The 17,392-nt window shown below is 44.3% G+C and overlaps 1 protein-coding gene across 2 annotated transcripts in view; it reads right to left on the bottom strand.

Moving 5' to 3' along the window:
- Positions 1-17,392, bottom strand: part of LOC138621589 (probable E3 ubiquitin-protein ligase HECTD4) — a 36,997-nt gene that overhangs the window by 8,913 nt on the left and 10,692 nt on the right. The window contains exons 12-61 of one of the 2 annotated variants that reach the window (XM_069699752.1): positions 17,085-17,320; positions 16,835-16,977; positions 16,596-16,666; positions 16,395-16,500; positions 16,181-16,301; positions 15,944-16,072; positions 15,318-15,442; positions 14,817-14,970; positions 14,610-14,713; positions 14,226-14,424; positions 13,969-14,088; positions 13,768-13,872; positions 13,479-13,642; positions 13,073-13,318; positions 12,318-12,510; positions 11,956-12,060; positions 11,743-11,835; positions 11,488-11,656; positions 10,998-11,133; positions 10,741-10,885; positions 10,438-10,604; positions 10,115-10,261; positions 9,834-10,018; positions 9,500-9,653; positions 9,126-9,406; positions 8,793-8,979; positions 8,613-8,694; positions 8,311-8,513; positions 8,061-8,196; positions 7,742-7,924; positions 7,464-7,628; positions 7,177-7,346; positions 6,888-7,003; positions 6,694-6,797; positions 6,191-6,352; positions 5,904-6,052; positions 5,684-5,763; positions 5,255-5,418; positions 4,848-5,085; positions 4,577-4,713; positions 4,360-4,486; positions 3,427-3,564; positions 3,158-3,294; positions 2,912-3,072; positions 2,644-2,825; positions 2,343-2,548; positions 2,114-2,244; positions 1,783-1,988; positions 1,492-1,671; positions 1-1,400 (exon numbers count right to left, since the gene is read on the bottom strand). In XM_069699752.1, the coding sequence (XP_069555853.1) occupies positions 1-1,400; positions 1,492-1,671; positions 1,783-1,988; positions 2,114-2,244; positions 2,343-2,548; positions 2,644-2,825; positions 2,912-3,072; positions 3,158-3,294; positions 3,427-3,564; positions 4,360-4,486; positions 4,577-4,713; positions 4,848-5,085; positions 5,255-5,418; positions 5,684-5,763; positions 5,904-6,052; positions 6,191-6,352; positions 6,694-6,797; positions 6,888-7,003; positions 7,177-7,346; positions 7,464-7,628; positions 7,742-7,924; positions 8,061-8,196; positions 8,311-8,513; positions 8,613-8,694; positions 8,793-8,979; positions 9,126-9,406; positions 9,500-9,653; positions 9,834-10,018; positions 10,115-10,261; positions 10,438-10,604; positions 10,741-10,885; positions 10,998-11,133; positions 11,488-11,656; positions 11,743-11,835; positions 11,956-12,060; positions 12,318-12,510; positions 13,073-13,318; positions 13,479-13,642; positions 13,768-13,872; positions 13,969-14,088; positions 14,226-14,424; positions 14,610-14,713; positions 14,817-14,970; positions 15,318-15,442; positions 15,944-16,072; positions 16,181-16,301; positions 16,395-16,500; positions 16,596-16,666; positions 16,835-16,977; positions 17,085-17,320 (8,942 nt within the window). The remainder of the gene's footprint in view (positions 1,401-1,491; positions 1,672-1,782; positions 1,989-2,113; positions 2,245-2,342; positions 2,549-2,643; positions 2,826-2,911; positions 3,073-3,157; positions 3,295-3,426; positions 3,565-4,359; positions 4,487-4,576; positions 4,714-4,847; positions 5,086-5,254; positions 5,419-5,683; positions 5,764-5,903; positions 6,053-6,190; positions 6,353-6,693; positions 6,798-6,887; positions 7,004-7,176; positions 7,347-7,463; positions 7,629-7,741; positions 7,925-8,060; positions 8,197-8,310; positions 8,514-8,612; positions 8,695-8,792; positions 8,980-9,125; positions 9,407-9,499; positions 9,654-9,833; positions 10,019-10,114; positions 10,262-10,437; positions 10,605-10,740; positions 10,886-10,997; positions 11,134-11,487; positions 11,657-11,742; positions 11,836-11,955; positions 12,061-12,317; positions 12,511-13,072; positions 13,319-13,478; positions 13,643-13,767; positions 13,873-13,968; positions 14,089-14,225; positions 14,425-14,609; positions 14,714-14,816; positions 14,971-15,317; positions 15,443-15,943; positions 16,073-16,180; positions 16,302-16,394; positions 16,501-16,595; positions 16,667-16,834; positions 16,978-17,084; positions 17,321-17,392) is intronic. The other variant, XM_069699753.1, reaches the window with a different exon arrangement.

Genomic DNA, 17,392 nt, shown 5'->3' with positions numbered 1-17,392 from the left:
CTCAATGACAGCATAGCCTTTGATGGGTCTGGCCATGACTGCATTGCTCTCTAAGGAGGTGACTGTGTGCATAGAGCCCCCATCTGACACCGAAGGTGTTTCTGCACTGTCGAGAGGCTCCCCCAGGCTGCCCAGACTCCCCAAGCTTCCTGTGCTACACAGGGAGGTATCTAAACTCTCCTGACTAGAAACCGTATGGGGGTCCTGGGGTCCCTGCTGAGGGTATGTAACCACTGAAGCAGCAGCAGCAGGGGTGAGAGGTGGAACAGCTGAAAGCTCCTGATCGACAGAAAGTTCACTGGCAGTGCGGGAGACTCCTTGAGAGGAGCTGCAGATGGAGGTCTGGCTGGTGGAGGCTGAAGCGCTCACACTCATAGCCGGAGTCACACTGCTGGAGCTGTCGGGACTGTCAGGACCTCCGTTGTTGGTGAAGGGCCGTTCAGGTTCACGGCCCACTTTGCCATCCTGAGGGCTTGAAACCCCAGCTCCAGCTTTGGGCTTCTTGGGGTCCTCTTCCTGCAGAGGAATGAAGACTTCATCTTTAAAGAGCCCGCCATGTGCGTTGCATGCCCGGCGGATGGCATTTCGAACCACAGCCTCCTCCAGGTGCGTGGGGATACCTGAGAGCACCAGCAGGCGGCTGTGGGCAGTGGGACCCACCAGGGCCTGGCAGGCATCTGTCACTGCATCGCTGGTTACACTTAGACCCTGCGGGTCTTTATTCGCGAGATGTCGTAAGATCATCAGAAGAGTGAGGCAGCGGTGGAACCACAGCATGTCCTCAGGTTTACTACCAGCCATGTTCAGCAGGGCACTGTCACTCTCTGATAACCTCGCACCTCCACTTCCCCGTTTCCCAGAGACCGCTGCTGCTACTGCAGCCGCTGCTCTCTCGCGCTTTATCTTCACTTTCTTACGTTTGGATAGCAAACTGGGGCTCTGTGGCGTCTGGCCTGGGGACGACGACGAGGATGAAGACGAGTCACTGAGGTTAGGGGCGCTGGTGGAGGACAGGGCTCCCACCGAAGAGCCGCCAACATTGAGGGGAAGCGTCACCTCTGCCACAGCCAGACACACCTCCATCAGGGCGTGGAAGTAGGTGGAGAACCGGCTCTGCTCCGCCCCCAAAGCCAACGCCATGCCTCCGGATGAGGACCCCCCCGCTCCGGCCCCTCCAGCAGTCCATCCCTGAGTTTCCCGGTCGTAGAGCTTTCGGAGTTCTGTCTGCAGGGCCATGAGCACGGCCAGGCAGGGGTTGAGCAGCAGAGCAATGGAGCTGGACAGGCCAGCAGGGCTCTTGCGTTGCTCCAAGTGGTGGATCTTCCGCAAAAGTTCAGCAAACAAGTGAAAGATGAGTTCTTTGATGGAGGGAGCCAGATCAGTCGTCCAAAGCAAACCACCTAAGAACAATGACATTGAACATCTTAATCGGGGATCTTGGGAAATTTTATAATTTATCTTGCAATCTGTTTGTTCTACAGTGAGTCCTACCCAGTAGTTCTACCACTTGCAGCAGGACAGATGAGGGCACCGTGTCCAACTCATCCTCTGATTGCTCATTGTTGTCTCCCAGCTTCCATGTCAACAGCTGTTCAGCAAACGCCATGGCCAGAGGAAACTCCAGTGGCAACGAGTGCAGCACCAGTACAGCACCAGGAGGGGGCGACACCCCTACAATCAACACAACAGGATACGAAATTCAATTTTATAGAGTAACATGTTTTTTTGAATACAAATCTGAAGCAGTTTGTGAAAATTTTCTTTTGGGAGTCAGATGCTCACCCAGTTTGATGTGCACTTTGTCAGTGGGGATGATGACAGAGGGGTATTGGTTGGTGGTGGGAGGGGGAGTAAGGCCTGTGTTGGTAGGTGAGGCATCCAGAGGATAACACACAGCCTCCATCAGATTTAGCTGGCCATTTCTACGCACTTTGTGTCCCAGGCCATACACCATGACTCGAGCCCAAGGGGCCTTGTACAGGCTTGAGCTAATGAAGAAGAAAAGACAGGAGAGAAATGTTCAAACTTAAAACCAAAAATGAAAAATGAAACAGATGGTCAGGAATCTGAGTTCATCGTGAATTTCTTTGTTCAACAAAGCAACACAACTCACTCTTTGCGGCAGCCCAGCTGGCTTTCTTTGCAGGAAATGATCACAAACGCTGCACCTGGAAAGCTGACGTCCATGCTGACCTTTGACTCTGTCACAGGGAACTCTTCTGATGTAAACTGCTCCGGTGCGTTCTGTCAATGTGATCGCAATTATGATAGACGTTTAGCAGCTTCTGTGTATGTATCCAGAGACAAAGTTATTGAATTAAGCACTGACGGGTCGGGCTGACCTGTAGGAAGCAGCAGATCTGCTTCGTGAGCTCCAGTAAGCTTTCCTCTCCTTGATGCAAGGCACGAGTGATGGCCACTGTCAACCACTCCCGGATGGGCTGAGCATTGCCCTGGTAGAATAGGTCTGTGGGAGAACAGCTTTGGCCCTCAAGGTTGTGAAGCACAGACTGAGCCAACAGAATAGAACCAGAGCTAATAGTGCCATCTGCAGGTAGAACAAAATCAGCACAGTTAGCACAAAACAGAATATTCCCATCACATTGAGGGATCCAGTTATTAACGAGATTTATTTACACTCACCGGGGAGGGGAGGAGCCAGCAGCTGATTAGACAGAAGCTGCAGGTGTTCCAGGGTGATGTCCCGGATAGCGGGTATGTGGAAGAGACGAGTGAAAGTGTGGGGACTCTTGGGGGCAAAGATGTTGAGCAAGGCCATACGGCAGTACAGGCGAGCCAGCGCGCTCTCACAGCGAAGAAGTTCCCTGAAGCAAAGCAGTACAATTGATTTTTAAGCTGACATGCAGGATGCAAATGTTTCACGTTCACCCCGTTTGGATCCATTTGTTACCTGTGAATCTGAATGTTGCTGCTGTCTAATGAGACCAAACCATTAGCTGCAGTGCGTCGAGACCCAGCAGGTGGGCGCTCCAGCATCTCAATAGGGTACCAGTACCTCACCAGAACACCCTCACTACGCAGGTACGTCTCCACCTGTACCAGTTCATTCACCTTTACACACAAACAAATAAGTTGGTTTACTCACAAATTTGTTGTTAAGGGACAAAAGAACTGAATCATCAAGTATTCTACGTACAGAGTCTACATCCAGCACCACCCCATGCAAACCAAAAGTCTTCAACATTCCCCGGATAGCAAACTTTGGCAGCGCTGTCCCCCCTGTAGTGCTGTTGGTGTTGTTGCTGTCAGGACAGCGGATAACCACAGTTAGCCCTGTTGGAAAAACAAGTTATGAAACAATGTCAGTTTACATTACATAAATATGATATTCACGCAACTTACAATAAATACATTCAAACCATGTACGAGCAAGTGACAAACTAATAAAGTCATTTTGTTTGGTACCTTTGCGGACTTTGTCAATAGTGAACTTGTTGGCCTCATCCTTGATATCCTCAATAGTAGGGAGGTAGAGATCACGAGGAATGCCACCATTCTCCTCATACAGGAACTCCACTGTTTGTCTCGCAATGTCGACCATGCCTGTTACCAGTGAAACACACCACACAGATAAACAGTGTCACAGCTGTATAGCAGTGCCAGTACAAAATATACATGGACTTTTCAATGGGTATCGTTTAATCAGTCATTCATTTCTGACATATCACTTACACCTTGTACCCATTAAACAGGCTGTTAGAGTTTGCCGATTAATTTCATGTCAGATTTTATTGTAGTACTATAATTGTTCCACTTGTTCTAATTTGTTAAAAGTTAATCACTTCCTTGTTGCATGAGCGCACCTAAATTATTACCAATAAACTTCAAAGCATTTAAACAGTGGAAGTGTAATTCTGAAAGAGAAGCTAAAATGCAGTTGAGGGGAAAATCCACTTCTTTTCTCTTTAATTTAATTAAAAAAATAGTTTACTTATCATGACCCATGTCACAGTTTTTGACACCTTATATATATACTGTACTGTCTATACTGTGCATTTTATATTTAATATATATATATATATTTTTTTTTTACTGTTATTTTATTGCTTTGCTGTATGCTGTATGCTGCTATAGCGAAAGAATTTCCCCTTGGGGATTAATAAAGTAACTACCTAACCTAACCTAACCTTTACACCTTTAAGATGTGCCAGCACCTCGCTTTCATTCTGATTGTGTTCATTCACAAAAATGTTTTCACAACCTTTTTATAAAATCTTGATGATCATGGATCTACTGAGCTGTCTTATTCAAATGTTGCTGGCAATATAGGTTAAATGTTTTGCCTTATGTTATACTAGACTTGTAGGTTATGTTTTAATGATACTCTTTCATCCTTACCCAGCTGCAGAGCTCCTTTGATTTGGTCCAGGCCAGATTTCCTCTCAGCCTCGTTGCGGAACCGCCTACGAATTGTTGGGAACACTTTTGTCTCCCAGGCCTTCACCAGAAGGGCATAGTGATCCTCCTGGAGTCAAACCCAAATCAGAGTATATAATGAAATGCACAAGCATAAAACTTTTCTGACACAGTTTGGAGCAGTGGAGATTTTATTCACCCTTGGGACATCGTCATCATCCTCGTCATCACTCTCATCATCTGCAATAGGTGGAGGATGTGGGTCAGGCCCAGAGGTGACCAGGTTTTCGTAGCTCAGCTCCACCTTGTAATGGCACGACAGGTCACTGTTGTATTCTGTACCAATGGGAAAAGACAAACAGAAAATTAAGTTTGAAAAATGGTTACAAACTTGCAGAAAAAAAATAAAGGAAAATAAGGAAAAGCATGTATATTATAGATTAAATCTTAGATCAACGTGAGAGACCTACGTTGCTGAGCAACTGCAACAGCGGCGATCCGACATGGAGGTCCATGAGAGCCAGAGTCTGAAGTAACACTTGCACCTGCGTCATTATCGCTGTCTGAGGCCATAGCAAAGGGGAGTGCTTCAAAATTTGCACTTATCTCCTCCGCCAGGTCTACACACAAGTCAGCTGCATTTCTGTGTGCTTGGCCTTCTGCGTACGCAAAAGGACGGTTTCCGAAGTTGGCACGGATCTTTGAGTTCTGGAGAGAAGTGGAGAAAAAAATTAGGACAAAAAGAAAACTGTGATTGAAGCAGCAAAAAGATAAAATACATATTACATATATGCAAGTGATTAACCAAATTAGCCAAGGGTTTTGAGAGCAGTCAAAATTTCAAGCTTTAATGCCATTTCAGACAGCAGAGACTCACCTTCTTTTGAATGTGTACCAGGGGCCACATTCCACCAGCTACGTCCTCAAGAATGGGGCTGAGCCGCTGGCCGCAGTAGGTGAAGTAGACGCGGCCTTTAGGGGCCTGACCAGGGGGTGGAGGAGTTCCCTCAGAACGCTCCCAGCCAATTCCAGCCACGTCACCTGTGTTTATGCAAGTGGATTGTCATCATCTCAGTAATGACTCAATGTGAACGGGTAATAACATTTTAAAACTTGAGTTAAGGATATAAAGATTGCTTGGAAATAGCTTTTTTAAAGAGCAGCCAGATAAGATACAATGCTTTTAAGGAGTTCATTTCAAATCCATAACATACACTGATGTATGGATTTCTAATCTGACCAAATCAAACAAAAGAGACAGTAGATTGTATATGGAAAAAGAAACATATTTTGTTTCCTATCTCACCAGGAAGTAGAGCCACATCCAGCCTGACACTCTTCCACTGCAGCAAGCTGGAGCCATTATAATGAACTGCCCTACCATTACTGACACACACAGATAGACAGGAGACAAACGCACAGAGACAGAATGACATATGAGAGAATAGCCGTCAGCAATCGAGTTAGAGACAGAGCAGAGGGGAAAAGGATAGAGTCTCTCAGATGTAATATGCATGTGTACATACTTGTGAAACAGACATGTGCCAACAGGGTTTGTCCATGCACCATCTCTCTTCTCAGCCTCTGTGGCAAAACCAAAGGACACAATAGGGCCACTGTCCTCCTCAGAGTCTCCATAGGAGACAATTTCAATCTCCCAGTAAAAGGACGGCGCCTGTGGGTACAAAGAGAAGCAAACTGAAGACTGTGGACACACCACAAATGCACAAGTTTATCTCAGTATTAGTTGTTCAAACGAAATTAGACGGCAAACATGAATGGCATGAGGGCATTCCAGTGGTTTTGTGCGCACCTGAATTGGTACAGGAGATGTGGCATAGATGAAAGTTCCTCTGGGCAGCCCTCCTCCAGCACTCGGATCAGCCAAGAAGGTAACAGATGTCAGACGGGATGAGAACATGCAGGCACGGACTGGAGGAAACACTCTGGATGGACACCAAGTGATCTCCTTGGGCTGGCAAGACAAGCAGATTGAAGGGATAAGGAGATCATTCACACAACAATTTTGACCGCTATAAAAGGCATTTTAGTACATTATGAGTTAAGGCTTGCAGAAATAAAATAATTCAATATGATAATTATCTTCAGCAGTCAATTAAAACATGTTCAACAGATTTTAACACAAGACCAAAGCCGTTTCTCTTAATGAGGGAAAAGCTTAAATATCAGTCAAACAAAAGGTAATTTTTCAACCTTTTTCAATGATAAGTGTGTATTTTTTTGCAGCATGCAGTCCTAATGTATGTTACACAATGTTTTGTTTTTTAAAGATACTACAAATTTGGTAACTCCCACCTGGCGTCTGTCTGTCTGCAGTGGTGGAGGTGGTGGCCGAGCACAGTCCCGGTACAGCATTCTTACTCTTTCACATTGAGCCTCAACCATGCCAAGACGCTCTCCTGCACAAGATGACAGATCCGTCACACACAGTCGCCAATGGCGCAAAAGGTTAAAAGGTTTTGGCTGCACAATTGATTTGGCATGCTCACCAGGACTGCATTCCTGGGCAACAAGGTTGAGAACCTCAACAGCAGCTGGACACTGCTGAATGAACTCTTCACAGAAGGAGCTATCCTCGAGGAGCTGTGCCATCACCAGGCATGCCCTAGAAACAAAGACGACTTTGTCGTTTTCATTTCTTCAACATTATTACATTCAATGATCAGAGTTACTCTCAAGGAGGTTCAAGTGACAGAATTTTAAAGCCCATTAGCATCCATCACTTCAAGATGCACAAACAACTGGTAGATGGGTTTATTTACAGTCATATTTACTTACCTAGTTCTGATTTCAGCCAGCAAGCGTACTGCAGCCATTACTGGGCTGGAACCATCTCCTGTAGCTGGTAGAGAGGTGTGAATGGAGAGACTGCCCTCTTGTGGCAGAAGCATGGACTGCACTGCTTGAACCACCTTTTCTGTGATTGAGAGCTTATAGAGGGGCAGCGCCTGTTTGGGGTGAGCCAAGAAGAGGAAGAAGAAAAAGGGACTTAGGTTTGAGATTTAGGTTACTATTTTCCATAATAACAATAATGAGTGTACTGTGTCTAATGCTGGAAGTCTTACCTCAGATCTGGGAGTGCAGAGGCGGGATATCGGTACTGTCAGGATGTCTGAGGCTTTGCAAGCTCTCCTGTACTCGCAAGAAGGAAACTTGACTGTAGCGATACCCTCCTGCTCATTAATGGACATAACTATGCCAACACTTCCCAGCACTCCTTTACCAACCACCTGCAGAGCAGAAGAGTCACAGAGAACATGCCAGCAGTTAAAAGTTTCAGTTCTTTCAATGGTAAAAAAAACAATGCCACGGTGTGTATAGTACTTTCTCTCCTTTAACGAACCTGGACCTCAGAACCAATCTTAATAGTTTCTTTGAAGCCTCCAAGAGCACAGAGTGCAGCAACAGCCTGTCTGCCAATAGCCTGAAGTTTAGCCAGTTTTCTGCCACTACTGCTGCCGTTCTCCAGGATACTCTCAGCATACTTCCCCAGCTGAGGGATAAACATCAGTGCCCGGGAGAGGACCTATCACAAAGGAAAGAAGCATTAGGCTTATGACAAACAGCATCACAATGTCAATCTAAATAGGATTTAATTATTTCTAATTATTTAGGATCCTGTAGTGAGTATCCAATAAGGTAGAGACATGATAATGCTTTACTTTTTCAGCAGTGCTTGTCCAGATCTGAGCAGTGTTGGACTCAGGAGCAGTGAGCAGACTGTGCAGCAGCGCGATAACCTCAGCAGCCATACTGTTGGCAACATGGCCGCTGATAAATGGCCGGACAGGGTCTGACCTATTACAGGCAGATTTTAAGAAGAGACATTACAGCCACAATCAAAATGTATATCTGCCACACTCACAAGGTGTTGCATACATGATTTCAATCACATAATCAAACAAACAGCACCTGGCCAACTCTGCATTCCTGTCCCTACAAACACCAGTCTGAGCAGTTTTCTTCTTGTCACCGGTGGTGATTCCTCCAGCGGTCTCTTGGGCCAAAGTCTCCACAGGTGGACCGACACTCACTATCAGACCAGACTGTGCCCACTTGTTGGCCTTCCTCAGGGCAGCAGATGCCTCCTCTGTGATCACCTCACAGCTTCCACTCTAGAGAGTTTATGAAATAGGACCGAGGTAAGAATGTCAGCCACAGTTTTCATTTGGAAATAAACACATACAAATTAAAAGTTATATTATAACACTTACCTTTGTCATGTCTCTGTCCATCTTTACCACCTTTTCCATGTTTGCTCCAGTGCCAAGTCGAAAGGGACGTCCCTCAGAGCTGCTGTATTTTGGAGAGAGTGGAAGAACAGTCAAGTCAGAGAAACCCAGAGTATGCTTGCTAATGTAAAATCAAAACAAAGATTTGAGGGGAAACCCCACCTGAGAAGTGGTTGTAGAACCTCATGAGATGATTGATCCTCTCTCTTGTGGATAAAAATTGACAGCTTGCCATCAACTGCCTCTCCCTCCTCCCCAACATCCTCAGACTTGAGCGCTCCTTTTGAACTGGCACGGGACAGGCTGGTGTCTGGCTCAGAGGAGCTGGGGGACAGAAGCGTCTGACAGCCTGGAAAACAGGAAATATTGTGGATATAAAGAAATAGCTAGAGAATGTGACTTAATGACAATCCAGTTTAACATGTTTTTGGCATTTAGGTATTTTTATGAGAGTACACATTTGATATTTAGCTATTCTAGATAGGAGAGACAAACCTGGTACTACATAGTCTGCCAGCTTAGCTAGCAGCAAGGCAGCAATACGTGAGGCTGGGTCACTGGCATCCTGCTGCTCAGCATCTAGTGTGTTAATAGAGTAGCTCCACGAGGGCAGAGCCACGTTGCCGCAGTCCTCCACACTCATGAGAGGCAGGGCAGCTCGGCATAGCTGCAGGATGATAAGTACGAGTTTTGGAGAAGGTCGCTGGTCAAGCAGCAGAGACAAAAGCTTAGAGACGCAGGCTGGCTGGCTCAGGATAGCTTTTCCAATGTGGCTCCTGGAAGACAAAACAAAGTGACTCATACAGTACATTGTATGAAAACACACATATAAATACACGTACATGATATAAATGTGAAAATGTTTTTACCTGGAAAGATCATTGAGCAGACTGAGCACATCCTGTAAAGCATCGTTGCCAGCTGCCTGATTCCCACAGCACTCTGTTGCTCTGGCCAGGTGATTGGTCAGCAGGCTGGACACCTGCCGCGCCAGACCAGAATGCACTGCATCTGTCGAGCCACCTTTGAACAGAAAGAACAATGATTGCCAACCAATCAATACAGCAGCCACCAAATCAGTTCATCACATAGTGTGAAACATAATTAACATCTTAAAAATGCACTAGTTACTGATCTACATCCAGTATATTCCTACTTCATTGCTGTTCACACATGAACAGAGTATCTACAAACATTTCATACCTTCCACCTTCTCCCACTCAATGCATCGGTTGGCCAGCACCTGGAAAGCAGCCCAGGCCATGGTTGCCACCTTCTGTTTTTTAGTCTGCTTCTCATTTGATATGCATTCCCTCTGACCACTTAAACTACACAGGCTATCCATGAGCTGAACCAGCCCACTCCGTACGAGGCACTGCTCTTCACTCCTATGATAACACAGGTAACAAATGAGGGTGAGCAATCGAGGTTCTAGCAGTGCAGTAATATCAAACAGGGAGATAATTCACAATTGATTTGCTTGCCTTGTGTAGGGAATTGTGCAAAGCAAGCCGATACTGTTGGCACAAGCAATGGGGTAGCGAGCACATAGTGACACTACGGATGTCATGGTCTCCCCAAAGGCCTCCTGCACCTGCTCCACCATTCCACCACAGGTCAGCTCCTCTATCCTGCACAGATGGCACACAAACACAGATGTGTAGAGGAAACAGACAAATATTGTACCTTTTACAATTTTTGTTGGGATGATGATTGCAGTTCATAGCCTTTTTGAGTAATTCAGTAGAATGTTCACACATTCAGATTAGGCTCGGCGTCTTAATCATAATCCTGCCTCTCCTCTTACCTCGGGCCACCTTGCAGTACCATAGTGACAGGCCCCACGAGGTGGGTGACCCCACCCACTCTAACAGCAGCAGTGAGCAACTCCCTCATATGAACAAGAGCCTGCTTCCGTGTGCTGCCTCGTCTCCAACGCGTTTGTGCAGCACACAGGAAGCTGCTGCTTGACACCTATAGATATGACAGATACAAAATATCTCAATGCCAAACCAAAATTCACCTTTTGATTCTCAGCTTTGGCAACAAACAACTCAATAAAAAAACATTTAAATTAAAAAAAGCAATGAGCAATGATTGAGAAACGTACAGCCTGATCAGGTGTAGTCCCAATAAAGGCGAAGAGCTGTCCCAGCAGCACACTATAGGTTGGCTTGTCTCGGCTGTCCTCTATGGCCAGAGACTGCAGCAGGGTAAATGAGCTGCTGCGATGACTAGTGGGGTGGTGTCGCCTCCTGAAGATAAACAAGACAGTAAGTAAAAAATAAATAAATAAATAATAATAATCAGCCTCCATTGATTCATATGATTTTTTTTAAATATTCAATTTATCAAACAAACTAATACCTTTGTGGCGCATGTGTAAACTCCAAGTCTTGGTTGGCAATCATCTCTAAGTCTGAGGGTGCAGACATGCTGCGCAGGAAGACTGGCTGCTTCACCATGGGGATCACTGTCTTGGCATCAGATACTGACTTCGAGGCTGAGACAGAAATGAGACGAAATGTGTGAATATTAAACCCTTAAGCTAATGAACACCTAATCATGCAGGACTTAATAACTGACTAATGAAAGAATGACCGAACAGAAATACCAGCTGGCATACAATGGATTTCCAAGAATTAATTAAAGTCACACTCTTCTTTGACTTATATAACTGAAACCATAGATTTAATAGTAACACTAGCTCAAGGACATTTCATTAGTGTGGTGGTTTGACTACATGGGCCTTGAACATTTGTTTGAAGGAAGAAGTCAATCCCAGTCCCGCAGACCAACAAAGTCTCACTTAGGAATTCATTTGTACGATAAGAAAGATAAAACGATGAGTGTGTACCTGGACCTGGTGTGCCAGCAGGTGTGGTGGTTAGGCTTCTGCAATGTGGAGCTATGGTAACATGGAGCAGCAGCTCAGTGCGGTTCATCAGACTTTTCACCAGTGTTTTCGTTTTGGCGAGTGGGGTGCTACTTCTGATGTGTGTGATGTTCACCTCCTGGAAGAACTTCTCCCTGTTTTTTCAGAAAAACTGAGTTAGAGCAAGAACTGACCTGTAACGACTGAAATAATGTAAACAAGATTATTTTTAATAACTTGCCTCAAAGCAAGGACAACATTTTCCAAGTCACTAAAATCCAGTGGGACCTCCTTCAGGGAGCAGAGTAATTCCAGTTCCTTCATTTTGTTCTGGTAAACAAAAAACAGTACTTAAATAAACAATAACTCAATAAGATCACAGTAAATGAAGTCACTTATGTTATAATCTCTTAAACTAAAAATGTAAATTGTGTATATAGTGCAGGGTACCTCATAGAAGTGGTAGTCATGAAAGAATGGAGTGTTGTTCTCCAGTTTTCCTTGCTGGGCCTCCTCCACCTCATTCTGCCACTTCTGTTCCAGTTCTGCTACACTCTGGAAGCAACACAGCAAATCATTAGACACCACACTTTGGTTCTGCTCAGGTCTTTAGCCTCATTTACTTTTTTTCAGCTAACATCATGTTATCTGTTCAACCGTAGCATTATTTAATTTTAAACTATTAAATTTTTTTTACTGCGTAATCAAAAACTGAAAATGACACCGATGCATGGTGTACTTTCAACTAATAGCAAGCAAATATAGTTTAGAGAATATTGTTGATTTTTAAATTTGCAGTGTAACAGGCTTACCTGCAGCTGACGCTCCATTGCATTGATCTTCTTAAAGGTCTCAGCCATGATCTTACAGACCAGGTCATACTCCTCTGCATGATCCTCACGGTACTGGTAGTTGACGAGTGATTGAAGGGCATCCACCAGGCTTAGATGTTTTATGACGCAAGATACTATAACCTCCTCCATAACATCTGGCCTGATCACCTCCCTTACATAAAACATAGTGGAGTATTAAAGTTATAAAATGGTTTTGACAACAACAAAAAACCACAAGAGCTTTAATACTAAGCTATAGCAATATCACCTTCTTTATTCTATAACTAAGACTAACCAGCTATGGATACTACAGAGAGAGCACCAACACAGAAAGGAAACCAAGCAAATACTATATGTTCAAAACAATCAAATATACTATATGAACAAAGCCTCAAGGCAAACACAAGCCTTTATGGTCTGGTCCTACTTTAAAGCAGGCTATCTGCCTAATCAAAATTATAAGGACTTCAAAAGGATATTCTAACCCTTTGTGGACAGTTTCTAAAAAATATATTAATTTTATTACATAATACACTCAACAAATTCTGTGCTTGGTTATCTTAAGTTACACTTCCTCTTTGAAAGTATTGCTTTAACTCGCTTTGAGACTGTAAAGACAAGAATGCCTGAATTTAGAGGATGTTGTGCCACTTGGGAGCAGTGACCACGTCTTTCAACAGTATGGAGATGACACATGCATATCCACTATTAACATCACTGAATGAACCTCTTACTTGATACTCGGACGGAACTGTGGCCGAGCCCTTCCAGACACTTCTCGTAGTCTGCCCATGACCCCCGGAGGGAGGCGGATACGAGGCAAGTCAAAGTAGGTCCCTGGCATAAGGCCTGGAGGTGGGATGAGCACGTCGGAGGGGTAGGTGAACTCCCGGTCCTCCTCAATAGTGAGTGGCAGAGGGGAGGGGCTCGGCGTGAGGGCAGGAGAGATAGCACCATTTGCTTCCACTTGCCACTGACACCTAGAGAATAAACACAAAACCTGTCACCAATTTTGCTGTGTTCAACTGCATACCATTGAAAAGAATGGAGTAATTCTTACATTGATTGCACTGTATTTTTTACAAAGGCAGTCAATATCATTTGCAGACATTTTATGGCATTTTCATTTTGCTGTGTCACCTTTGCAGCAGCTTTGAGCAGAGCAAATCGTGGCAGGCTTCCTCCTCTCTTGTCACTTCTGGCCCGTTATACAGAATCCGGAGCATTGAGCAGGCCAGCACTGACAAACCCAATGCAAGGTCTGCCAAAAAGGGCAGGCCTCCAGACACATCCTCAGAGGACTCCTGCAAACAAAAAACAAACCGCATGTTCAGAATTATCTGTTGAACTTCACGTTCCACACTGCCAGCATGAGTAAACAATGATAAATACAGATGTTCGGGACATGTTGGTGCTCCCTACTTTTTACCTGAGCTCTGACAGTGCAGGAGAACCCCCACATGGCTTTATCAGGAGTGTTGTGTTCTCGTCCACTCCTCATCTCAAAAGAAAATGTCACAGTGTCTCCTTCAACCTAAAACAGGACACAGAAAAAACAAATGTAGCTCTTCACGTCTGCATGTGAAATATGTGTTCATCGTGCATGTTTGTACAGAACAGTTTCCATTACCTTTACAAGGTCTTTGGGCCATCCTGTCCCCAGGACACTGCGACTGCCATACCCCAGAGTGTTTCCTCCATATTCTGTTACTTTCCGACTGTTGGTGTTGGGACCAGCATAGATGACCAACTAAAATGTCACAGAATATATGTGGTAAACATTACACCGAACCAGATCATTGCTGTTAATTTGAACAGAATTTATGTGAGAGCTACAAAGAATGAAGGTCATTGTGCCTACAGTTGGTACGTGGTGGGAGTCATTACCTTGTCGTAGTCGTACTGTGAGGAGCATCGAGAGTCAAAGCGAAGGTACAAGCAGCGAGCTCCTGGGATGTGTACCGTCTCCTTGAATTTGTAATTGTCCCTCACAGGATGTACTGTCTCTACTGTTTTCCCAGCAGCCCATGGGGCAGGGATCTTCAGTCCTGTCAGGAAACCTGGCTCCTCACGTTCATCAAGTATTCTGTTATCAAGGATAAAAATGAATTACAGATTTAAGAAAACTGAGCTTATGATAGATACCGGTACTTAAGATACCATACGCTCTGCTACAGTCAAGAAAAAAAATCAGAATAAAATCCTAAATTACGCAGAAAAAGAATTAAGTATGTAATTATATTTTCAATGGTGGACTTTTAGAAAACTCACTTGTCATCAGCTGTACATGCCTTCGCTCCCTGCCCTAGAGAGCCACCCATTGGTCGAGGCTCCTCAGTAAAAAGTAGAGACTGAGTCTTCAGTAAGAGGGCAGTCTGGAAACAGAGTGGGAATAAATACTTTAGTGATGACTTCTTTTTCTGCTTAAGGCAAGATATTTAATGCAAGAACTGTCTTTTGGACAGGCAAAACTCCAACCTGGCTAGTGTAGAGGACCAGCTGCACCAACTGAGGCATTAGGGCATCAGCAAGGGTTAGGGTCTGCAGGTTCGGGTGCATCAGAGAGGTGAGCAACACCGGCAACAGGTGCCCAAGCATGGTGGCCTTGGTAACCTGTTCCAAGCCCTTCAACCTAAAATAGGGGGAGAAAAAGGAAAATGAAATGTTAAGGTGACGGGTACAAGGCAGAAAAACAAGACAAGAAATGCCACAGCGATTTTAAAAACCTGCATCCATGAAAGATCTCTCATGCAACAGTTTATTCTGTTTAAGGAGGGCACAGCCTTACTCAGGTTTAGCTAAACTACATTATGGATTTATGGTAATACAGTTGACACCACCGATAGGCTTCAAAAGTCTGTTAATGCAAAACGTGTCAAGTCGATTTTACAGGAATCAAGCAGCTGTGGCTGAATGACCATACGGTTATTTCCCCACCTTACAAAAGTCCTTTAAAAAAACAATGAAAATAAATTTCACCTGGTTTCTCTGTCAGGTATGTCGCTGTTAATCAGAGCTGTGGTCACCTGCTGCAGGGTCTCCAGCACTTCATCACATCCCACCAGGATTTTGGTTGCTAGGGACAAGATGCTGCTTTGCAGCTCCTGGGGATCACACAAATAATAGGCACACACTTACGTAACACTGCTTCAGAGATTTTCAATGATTACATTCATGCAATATGGGAAGTGTACACACATTACCATTTTATTTTTATGTCGACATATATATACACACACATATATATATACAGACACACACATATATATATATATATATATATATATATATATATATATATATATATATATATATATATATATATATATATATATCAAGCTCCAAACTCTTAACAGATGAAACCATTCTACTTTCATCCTGTTATTAGTCATAATAATTAGCAATATTTAGAAACAAGACATCGTGAGTTAAAAGACTAATGTTAACTGATACCATTTAAACTGCAATGGACAACTATTAAGCAGTCCTACTTTTAAGGAACTTTCATAACCCATTGCTCTATTTTGTGGGTTTGTCTCACAATGACAAACACACAAACGGACTCCACATGCACAGAGGTAGGGGTACTAAAAGGGGATGTTTACCTGTACCTTCATTGTTTCCCCTTGTAGGGAGCTATCACTGTCATCATTATCATCCGGACGGATAAGAATGGTGTTGCTGAGGAGGTGGTTCTGAACAGCCATGAGGTAGCGCAGACTAGGTGAGACCACCTATAGAGAAGGGAAAGCATCTCTGGTTAGTAAGAGTGGAATCTATCAAAGCCTGTTATCTTAGTCAGCATACATGGCCTTTAAGTGCTGCAGAACTAAAAATCATACTGGCACAGTGGAGAGCAACTTCTGGAAGTCATCTCGGGCAACAGTCTGACATTTGGTGATGAGGAGGCAGGATTCCCGGACTACAGTCTTGAGGATACAATGCAGCAGCTCATCATTCAGTCTGTAAAAGAGGGATATTTCTGTCTCTTCAAACAAGAATGCAGCTACAGGGAAGTACATTCTTTTTTTTTTTAGGCTAAAGGATGGCACCCACCTGTAGTGGTCATCTTCTTCACTCCCAAATCTATTCTTCTGCAGTTGGTCTGCCAAGTTGGTAAGGATGACATCTCGAAGCTGAGACAGTCCACCGTTTCTGTCACCTGAGTATTACACACAAATAAGCACAACATGAGACATAAACGAGCCACACATAAAAAGCGCCATCTATTTTAAATACAGTGTTTTCAAAACTCACCTTCAGTTAAAACCAGTTTCAGCAGTTTGTTGAGTTCAGCTTCGCCCTGATACAAAGTATTCAGGCCTGAACTACAGAGACAGAGACGGAGTAAAGAAGGCTCATTTTAATATCAGTATGATCACTGATTACACAAACAACACAAACCGTTTCTTGTTTTTCAGCTAGATAGATAGAAAGATAGAAAGACAGACAGACAGACAGATTATACTGTACTTTAGATGGAATTTACCACTTACCTGATGGCCAGGCACACCTCCCTCTGAATCTCTGCTCCTATCTGATCCACTGGAGCCATGAGAAGCTGCCAAAGCAGGAGACCTGAGCGACGCACACTCTCCCTATTTTGCTCCGACTGTGGATTGAAAAACCTAAACACAACCTGGAGAAGACAGACAAAAACAATAAATAAATAAACTCAAAAACACAGACTGAGGTAGCTGAGGTGTTTACTGCAGAACTGTCCCTCAGCTTTAACCCAAATCTGACCTGGAACACCACCAAGATGCAGCGGATGATGCAGGTATCTCCATTGACCATGGCCTTCTCCATAATGTCACAGATGCTGCTGAAGTGACGGGCTTCGATGGGATGTTGTTTACCCAAAAGGGCTCCCATGGGCAAGCTGTTGCTGCTGGCCGCCAGTAGGTTGAGCTGGTGGATACACATAGCACCTACATGATGAAGTAGCTGGTTGATCACCTCACCAGTGGCCACGGTTTCCTCTGTAAACAGACAGGGTTTGCGCATGATCAAATTTCTGACAAATAAAGAGAGGAACGTGTGGTTTCAGGGCA

This window comes from Brachyistius frenatus, unplaced genomic scaffold (genome assembly GCF_029030835.1).
Source record: "Brachyistius frenatus isolate BFR_SWC_R1_liver_20210118 unplaced genomic scaffold, ASM2903083v1 Contig_31, whole genome shotgun sequence".
In the NCBI taxonomy this organism is placed as follows: Eukaryota; Metazoa; Chordata; class Actinopteri; family Embiotocidae; genus Brachyistius; species Brachyistius frenatus.
Note: the sequence above shows the minus strand (reverse complement) of the source record. Positions and strands in the feature narration are given on the sequence as shown.